This window comes from Sipha flava, unplaced genomic scaffold (assembly GCF_003268045.1).
Source record: "Sipha flava isolate LNK unplaced genomic scaffold, YSA_version1 220_pilon_pilon, whole genome shotgun sequence".
Classification (NCBI taxonomy): Eukaryota; Metazoa; Arthropoda; class Insecta; order Hemiptera; family Aphididae; genus Sipha; species Sipha flava.
In genome coordinates, this window is record NW_020272849.1 from 996,137 (window position 1) to 1,005,291 (window position 9,155).

The window sequence follows — 9,155 nt, forward strand, 5'->3', positions numbered from 1 at the left end:
ATAATACCAACACGGACCTATTAATTCGTAACCGTAGCGGCATTGAGCTGAGCACCTAACCTGCACAGCATAGATACATTTATTCAATATTTAGTAAATATTTAATAAATGTTAAATTTACATTGCATATACATTTTTAAACATGGAATTAGGTACTAAGTATTTATAACATTTTTAAATTTCCATTTATTTTTAAATATTTGTTTTCGATAAATTGTCGCATAACATTTTTATTTTAAATATTTAAATTCTAATCATATATAAATACTGTTTCAACCATTATGATTGACAAATGCTGTGTGGGTAGTCACCCTTTTTCTTAGTTTTTATGTGTTATTGTAATCATATTCGAACTGTCGACTTTCTGTGCACACACACCTATCAGTCGAAAACGCCAATTTAGTAAGCGTCTACACACATATACTGCGCCTAAAACAACACTATAATAAATTCTATAATAGATCTCATTTGCTCCATAGGTATCGCGAAAATGTACGTATATGAGGTTATGATATAAAATAATTTACCTCAGTTATGAGGTAATGATCGGTTCCACGTTGACTCCACGATGATTAGCGGAAAAGGGCAATACCGGTTGACCGTAAACCATTTTGATCTAGTCCGTGTAATCCTTTACAATTTAGCACTCTAAGTTTGAGAGTAAAAATTACTTGAGTAACATTTATCTATTATATTTTTAAAATAATAACATTATATATATCGTTTGGAGAATGTTGATTGTAATATCAATAATGAAATATTAACTATCATCTGCTGTCGATCTTATTTTTAATATGATTGCCAAGCATCTAAATTATGACATGTATACAGCTTATCCTTAGATTATTATATCATAGTACGATCATATACTTTGTGTAGCTCGATAGTGATTTAGTTATTGCTTTCCTAGATTTTTAAGGTTTAAATAGTGGCCATTTAATAACTCGTAGTAACTATTCAAATTTCCATAAATAAATAAAACCGGAAAGATGTAAGTATTTTTATTCGTACGACGATGTGGTTTAACAATACATTTACATAAATATTAATCAACTTCTCCCTCTTTAACTGTTCGCTGTCATAGTAATTTCGCACCGTTATAAATATATAAGGATGTGAATGTGGAATAATAACTTGCATACTATTACTATCTAAAATAATAGTTTTTTACGACCAGTTGGTAGTATATGTGTAGCGTAATTATCGCTCATCGCTCTAGTACGATTAAATAAGTTCGTTAGTTTTAGCAAATGAAAAAAATTGATTTATATGTGTTATACGATATTTATGTTAGCGGTGAAAACTGTGAAAACCTCAAAAGCGAAAGATCTTTAACTACGACGGCTTACTTACGTTTTGACGGTATCTACTGTACGCAGTAACATGAATTTGGAACTGCATAGCCTATACTATATTCGTTTAATCGACTGTTTTAATCTGAAACCACCAATTATTTTGTAAGATAATTATTATATAGCGATTGATGATTTTTGGATTTCTCGACTTGATGGTAATAGGTTCTTCCAATACACGTATTATTAATGTGCAAAAATCCATGCCGAGGAATTTCAGCCATAATATTAAATTTATAATAAACAAGAAGGGCAATTTCGTAAATACGTTCAAATTTATTTTGCATGTTACGAATTTATACAAATGTTGTGAATGTTTTTAAAACAATGAATACGTCATGCACGAAAACATAATATTATTCTTACTGTACAGAAATAATGATCAAATACCATTTAACAGTACACGCGAAAAAAAATTTACAATTTATCGTTTAATAAATCAAATAAATACATTAAACTCATACATTACAGCCTTGAATTAATTTTTACCTATTGTAAAAATAATTAAATTTAATTGTTAAATGCCTTTCTAGAAGTGTTTGTTAAAAAAAAAATGTTAGTAATATTTTTTATGCAAAATTTAGTTACACTTTATGCGTGATTGGAAAAATATCCTTCAAAACAACATTGAACTTAAAAAATGTCTTGCTCTATAATAGAAAAACGCATGCATTATTTGTTTTAAGTGCATGTTCATTTTCTATATGTTTGCTTACGGATTTATTACAGTATTATGGTTTAAAACGCATATTAATACTAAGTAGTAATTAATACTTAGTAGTTATACTTTCTAATAGTTATATAACCGATTAGTAATTGATTATTACACGAAGAATATTATAATATCCAATAATTGTATTTTTTTACTTATACATTTTCCGTTTCAATTGAATATTTACAGTTTTTCTAAAATGTTGTGTTTTTTATTACAGCAAAATCTTGACAGAGCTGGAGATTTGTTGGAAGAAGCAGGACAATGTAGCAATGGAACTAGTTTAAAAGATCTAGCCAAATCTTTAAAACAGCATCTAAGAGGTTTTAGTGATCGACTCGAAGAAACTCGTGAAAGACTCGAAGATACGTCACGATGTTTTTATTTACTTGACAAGGTATGATAGTGTAATGAGTTCAGTTTTAAATTATTAAAAAAAAAAAAAATTATTTGTTTTTGTAGATTTACAATAATTTTGATTATTATAATATGCTTATGTTAACTTCATGTTTATAATTCTCACAGGCTTACGATTGGGCTTTGGAATGTATGAAGTACATATCCGTAAAGCACGATTCATGTAACGTCAAAGAATTGCGAAGATACTTAATGGCACATCCATCTCCTACTGCTCAACACTTCTCGGAGATGATGATGTTAGCTAACAAACTCAACAACGAAAAATTAATGAAACAGTGCAAGGTAACAATAGAGACTACTGCGTGTATCATTATTTAACTCGATCGATGAATGGACATTATTAAAATACATACTTTCTTTCTTTCCTTTCAAACAGGTGGCCATGGTAAGATGCGAAGAGACCAACGACCAACTGAAGCATCTGTTAGGTCCAGATACATTTCCGACTAGCACCCCCCTGCCATCTAGAAGGACGTCCGCCCCGGAGCACAATATAACAAATGGTAATACCACCATGGACAACCACCATTGTGGATGGGTAGGTGCTATGGAAGACAATTGTTATTGCGAGACTGACCGACTCGCGCTCAGTCATATCCCGTCTGCCAATTGGACTTACAATGATGAAGAAGACGAGGAAAAACTGAGTTGCTCTCACACGACTGAAGGGAGTGATGAAAATAAAAGGTACAATTTCAGTTAAATAAATGCAGTACGAATCAAAAAAATGTGTTATTTTAGATTTCTTTTATTATTACGAATGAATAAAATTCATTTTTACAATTAACTTCCCACCCCATTCTAATTGTAATTTCTATTGGAGCATATGTTTATATGATTATATAATACATTGTGTATGATTAACTTATAAATATTTAATATAAAATAAACTTATAAACATTTGTTTCAAACCAATATCCTACACAAAAATACTTTTTTCATTTTATATTAGTCATAACTTGTTGTTAGTATTAGTATTACACAAAAGATAACTAGTATGCATATGATTATAATTGTTCCTCCGAAAATTTTTGCAATAGCAAATTTTATTCGTGGATTACTCGATACAACGTAATTTAAAAATTAATTCTTAAACATGATAACCGTGGATTACTCTCCCTGGAGAATTATTTAATTGAAAAATTAAAGAGTGAATGATAACTCCTGTATTGATTTGTAAAACTCAATTTTACAGATTAACCACCATCATATTTTAATTTGGGAATATTTTTAAACCACAGTACTTGAAATAAAAGAATAATAATAATAATAATAATAATAATACAGATTTAAAAAAATTGAACGAACAACGTAATTTTCTTAACACGATTATTTAATGTGTATTATTTTTATTTATTTACACAGCAATGAAGAAAGCGATGATACCAACAGTCCTGATTCCGGATTCAACAAAAACCAAAGCTTACCACCTTTATCCGTCAACAGTCATCTACACCACATGTCCAACCTACAGTTGAACATGGATTGTGGAACACAGACGTTAAAACTACAAAAGTGAGTATCGCCAATCTGCTATCACCGAGTGTTTAGTATGAAAATAAAATCTTAAAGTAATTGTACATAAAACGCGTTCGCAGAACTGTCAAGCTAATCATGAGGGAGATGATACAGACCGAACGGGATTACGTAAAATCACTCGAATATGTCATTGAGAACTATGTGCCGATGCTGCTCAAGGAAGAAATACCACAAGTGTTGCGTGGTCAGCGTAACGTTATTTTCGGCAACATCGAGAAGATCTACGAGTTTCACAGCCAGCACTTCCTCAAGGAACTAGAGAGACATGAGAACTGTCCACTACAAGTGGGCGAATCTTTTTTAAAACACGTAAGTGACTTAAAACGAGTGTTTGTGTATACATTAAAACATTAAAATATTTCGCGTTTTGTGTAGGAAAAGAAATTCTATTTGTACGCGCTGTACAACAAGAACAAACCGAATTCGGATTCGCTGATGTCCGAGTATGGTTCTGTATTCTTTAAGGTTAGTGTGATGGTGACTTAATACGTTATATACGTTATATATATATATATTTTTTCTTTTGATTTATCGACTCTCGTATATACTGATACTGATTTTCGACTATCGCTACAGACGAAACAAATGGAACTCCGCGACCGAATGGACTTGGCTAGTTACTTGTTGAAACCAGTGCAGAGAATGGGGAAGTATGCGCTGCTGTTGCAGCAGCTGATGAAGATGGCAAAAGGAGACACGGAACACCTACGCATGGCCGAGAGCATGGTCAGATTCCAGTTACGTCACGGCAACGATCTGCTGGCAATGGACTCACTCCGGGAGTGTGACGTGAACCTGAAGGAACAGGGCCGACTCTTGCGGCAGAACGAATTCCTCGTGTGGCAGGGAAAAGGAAAGAAGTGCCTTCGCCAGGTGTTTCTGTTCGAAGAACTTATACTGTTCAGCAAGGCTCGAAGATTCCCCGACCGAACGGTAAGAGCAATGTGTTAGCGTCAAATGGCATGACCCGGCAACTCTAGTATCGTTACCGGATTTGATCGCAATGGTCACCAGTAGTAGTGTTTAGTGTTCCACAGCGTAATGATGAATACAATTTTTCGAGAATGGTTTGAATTAATATAGTTTCATTATTCTATCATAGAATCTGGATTTGTACGTGTACAAGAACAGTATAAAGACCAGTGACATCGGGTTCACTGCCAAAGTTGGAGACAGCAACACGAAATTTGAAATATGGTTTCGAAAACGAAAACCAGGAGATACGTATACGCTGGTTTCCATGTCCGAGGATATCAAACAAGCATGGACCGATGAGCTCTCCAACTTGCTGTGGAAACAGGCTCTCCGAAACCGAGGTACATAAGTCCTGGAAGTCTTATTTTTATTGATTTTTGGGTTTTTTTTTCACCTCCTGAAACGGTTGTTAATATAAATTCGGGACGTTGTAAGTGACTGTGATGAAAAGATTCACGCCATCGCCAGGCGTACACCGCGGTCCATCATCGATTTTGGTCAATTTAATTCACTCATTATTATTCCTTACAGAGATTAGACTGGCGGAAATGTCTTCTATGGGAATTGGTAACAAACCGTGTTTGGACATCCGACCTAGCGCAGACCAAATCAATGATCGATCCATCACGTTCGCACAGCTCAGTAAAAGTGAGTACAATTGTTTTCGTATTATATTTATTATTATCTCTTAATGTTGAAAAATTATCAAATTTAACTCAAAATCATTGATGGCTATTCTCATTACTCGTTATACAATTATGAGTAAAATATGGGTGTACGATAATAATTTATCGCTCGCATTGTTTTTTCGTCCAACTCGCCAAGAACGTTTTTAATCTTCATTCAATAATATTCTTAGTCTACAAAAATTACACTCACGTTTCAAAAAAAAAAAAAAAATAGTTTTTTTTCACTTTCGAAGTATTCGGATCTTTTGGCACTGAACGTTTTAAAGAAAAAAAAATGTGCTTCGAATAAACTCGATAAAACCAATTAAATATTATGAACACGGAAAATGTTTAAAACAAAAAACATGTGTGTCGATAATGAATCTCACGCACGGCTGGGTGCATGTTGTAAAGGTTTGTTACGGTCCCAGACGTCTAAACAGGGGTAGATTACTGCTTTTAAGGAACACCGAAATGTCGCGCTGCTCGAGGGAGCAGCAGTCTGTCAAGTCGCACGTGGCATACGTTTATTTCACTTGCACCTGCGGTTCTCGAAACGGTTTTGAAGGACGTTTTATTTGTTTTCTGAAAAAAAAAAATATGTTCATATATAATATATATTTTATGAAAAAAGGGGAAAAAAAAAATGTTCAATATGTGTATTTGCGTTTTTCAGCCGCCCCTCGGTTCCGGAATTCAATCGTTGCGTTACCGTCGGACCTGGACTCGATCGCGAAGCGACCGCACTCGATCATATCGGTGAGCAGCAGCAGCGCGGGCAGCAACAGCAGCAGCAGCGGCAGCAGCAGCGGAGCCAGTTGCCGGAGCAGCGAGGGCGCACGGCAAACCAGCCAGTGCTCCAGCCAGTCGACTGAGAGCGGCATCGTAGCCGATTGGTACAGCCGGAACAGCCACTCGGGAAGCGTTGCGTCCGACACGCTGTCACCTCCGCCGCCGTCGACGACGACCGCGTCCACCAAGCAGGCGAAGGCCACCAAGGCCACTTCGGACGCACCGCCGTCCACGAGGCTGTCGGTGAAACTGTGAACACGATTTGCTCACACGATCCGATTTGCTAACGAACATACATTAACATAACTCTGATCATTGTCAACGCAGCACACGATATAGTGGTTTTTTTTTCAATTCCCAAAGGAAATCAATAGTTACCGGATCACTCCACACATATATTTTTTTTTATCTTCTTGTAGACGCTCTACGAGAAACTTCATTGTTATTATTTGATTTTATTACTTTTTTTTTTTTTTTAACAAAACACGATTGAATTCTTTTTTGATTATTTTATTGTAAAATAGTCTAATTATTTATACTTAGGGTGCCTTTTTGTTTTTAAGGTCTATTTAAGAATATTTATTGTTATTATTATTATTATTATTATTAAAGTAATCGGTATAAGTGGATTGGACTTACAAGAGTCCTGATGAAGTTCTACCTAACCGTAATAGTTATATATTTTTTTATTGAGAGAAAAAACTAGATCACAGCGTCTTATATAATTATATGTAATACACACACACGCATTTACATATATATACATATATATTTATACATAAGATCTCCTTTCTTGCTTGAATCTATCCTCAGTAATAAAAAAAACGTGTGTTTTACTTAAATTTAAAATCTTTGTACTATTCAATTATTATTTTTGCTCAAATGTTTGCACAAATCTTCCTTGAAATATATGACAAAAAAAATTATATATATATTATTTGCATGTGATTCATTAAATTATTGGTTATACGAACAATTTGTTACATATTTAGACGATCTTAATTTTAATTATAATTATTGTTTTAAATATGAACTGTTTTTTTCTTGATGAGGAACACTGAAGATATTAATTTCATTTTATAGAAGAATAAATTTTGGTATTTTTGAACTTTACAAAAACAGTGAAAGTTTAATTTTCCATTATATTTTCAGTGTTCCACCATCGACAATAATAAATGGTTTATATTTTGAACACTTAATATTTGAATCGTTTATAATAATTTTTTATTTTAGTTTCGTATTTATGATAGTTATTTATCAATGTAATATTATAATTATTTATTTATTTTCAAAACTATTTAACATAAATTAATAATGGAAATATTGTTTTCACGTGTGGAATAATACAAATAGTAGACAATCATATTGGAGCACGTTTATTTTAAGATATGTACTTACCAGTGTATAATGGTGTATACTGGATAATAATTTTTCAATAATTTTATTTGTGCATTTTTTTTCTTTATATTTTTCCTTTTTTTTTTTATGTAGCCTATTAAAAAGTATTAAAGTAAGTTTGAATGATTATACTCAATAATTTAATTTTAATAATCATTATTGTTAGGCGTACTACAGAACTGATTTTACAGGGTGTCATTTTATGGCATTTATCCATAATGTCGACATGAATTTGTCTATTAAAATTAATAAATTCTAATAAAAAAAAAAAAAAAATTAAAAAAAAAAATTGAATAATGTGATGTTGAACGTGCCTTAATCACCCAAATAAAAATAATAAAGACTTAAATATGTACGTCTGAATTAAATTGTATTTTTACTTATAATTTTATTTTTATTTTTTTTTTTTTTTGTCATCATCATTAATTATACATGAATACAATATTGGTGACATTTAATATGTTTTTTTATTATTATGATTATTATTACTGTACTTGTACCAAAACCTAACACTAAGCATTGTATTTGTAATTTGTATTGAATACTATTCTAAGTTTAGATTGTAAAGTTCCAGTTTCAATCAAAATCAATTATGAATTTTTTTTTTTAAGATTGTTTTGAAATGATAATTTTTTATAATACAAATAAATAATTTTGTTTTAACTTTCTGTCGGAGTTTTGTAGTTTCATTCTTGTTAGTGACTTGAATTAATGCTTTTAAAGTGCATTAAATGGTTTAAACGGTTTAAAAAATGATGATGTATAATTTCGGGTTGCAATTGGCATTGCTACAAGCAGGGCCTAAATCAAAATGATATATATTGATTACCGTTATGGGATATTTAAACGTTATATCAATTGAGCGCTTAACGTTATTAAATTTAAGCATTTAAACGTTATACAAATTTAAACGTTTAAACAATTTTTCGTTTACCGTTATTGACAGTTTATACATTTTAGCGTTTTGTGTTATTTAAATTAGTGTAAAATTTGAAACGTTTTCAAATGTAGTAGTTAGCAATCAATACTATGTAAAATAACAATAAATATTTTAAATATTATATCATATATATTACCTTTAACCAGTGGTGTATTGGTAAATATATATGTGAGTATACGCACTAAAAAAATATGGATATTAATCCGTAAGTAAATTTTTTCGTTTTACCCGACAATTTTTTTCTCTCGATACATTCGAAAAAATTGAATTAATTCTTTGTAACTACATGTTTATAACTTTTATTAAGACTATAAAATATAACACCACAAGATATACATTTGCGACGCGTTATAAATTTC

The 9,155-nt window shown here is 31.8% G+C and overlaps 1 protein-coding gene across 2 annotated transcripts in view; it reads left to right on the top strand.

The window, feature by feature from the left end:
* LOC112683120 (rho guanine nucleotide exchange factor 40-like) overlaps positions 1 to 6,964 on the top strand; it is a 156,476-nt gene extending 149,512 nt beyond the window's left edge. For both annotated transcript variants that reach the window (XM_025554009.1, XM_025554010.1), the window contains exons 13-22: positions 2,285 to 2,461; positions 2,590 to 2,766; positions 2,861 to 3,171; positions 3,850 to 3,999; positions 4,083 to 4,332; positions 4,399 to 4,488; positions 4,600 to 4,956; positions 5,126 to 5,339; positions 5,530 to 5,646; positions 6,343 to 6,964. In XM_025554009.1, the coding sequence (XP_025409794.1) occupies positions 2,285 to 2,461; positions 2,590 to 2,766; positions 2,861 to 3,171; positions 3,850 to 3,999; positions 4,083 to 4,332; positions 4,399 to 4,488; positions 4,600 to 4,956; positions 5,126 to 5,339; positions 5,530 to 5,646; positions 6,343 to 6,713 (2,214 nt within the window). In that variant the 3' untranslated portion in view covers positions 6,714 to 6,964. The remainder of the gene's footprint in view (positions 1 to 2,284; positions 2,462 to 2,589; positions 2,767 to 2,860; positions 3,172 to 3,849; positions 4,000 to 4,082; positions 4,333 to 4,398; positions 4,489 to 4,599; positions 4,957 to 5,125; positions 5,340 to 5,529; positions 5,647 to 6,342) is intronic.
* Positions 6,965 to 9,155: the final 2,191 nt, after the last annotated feature.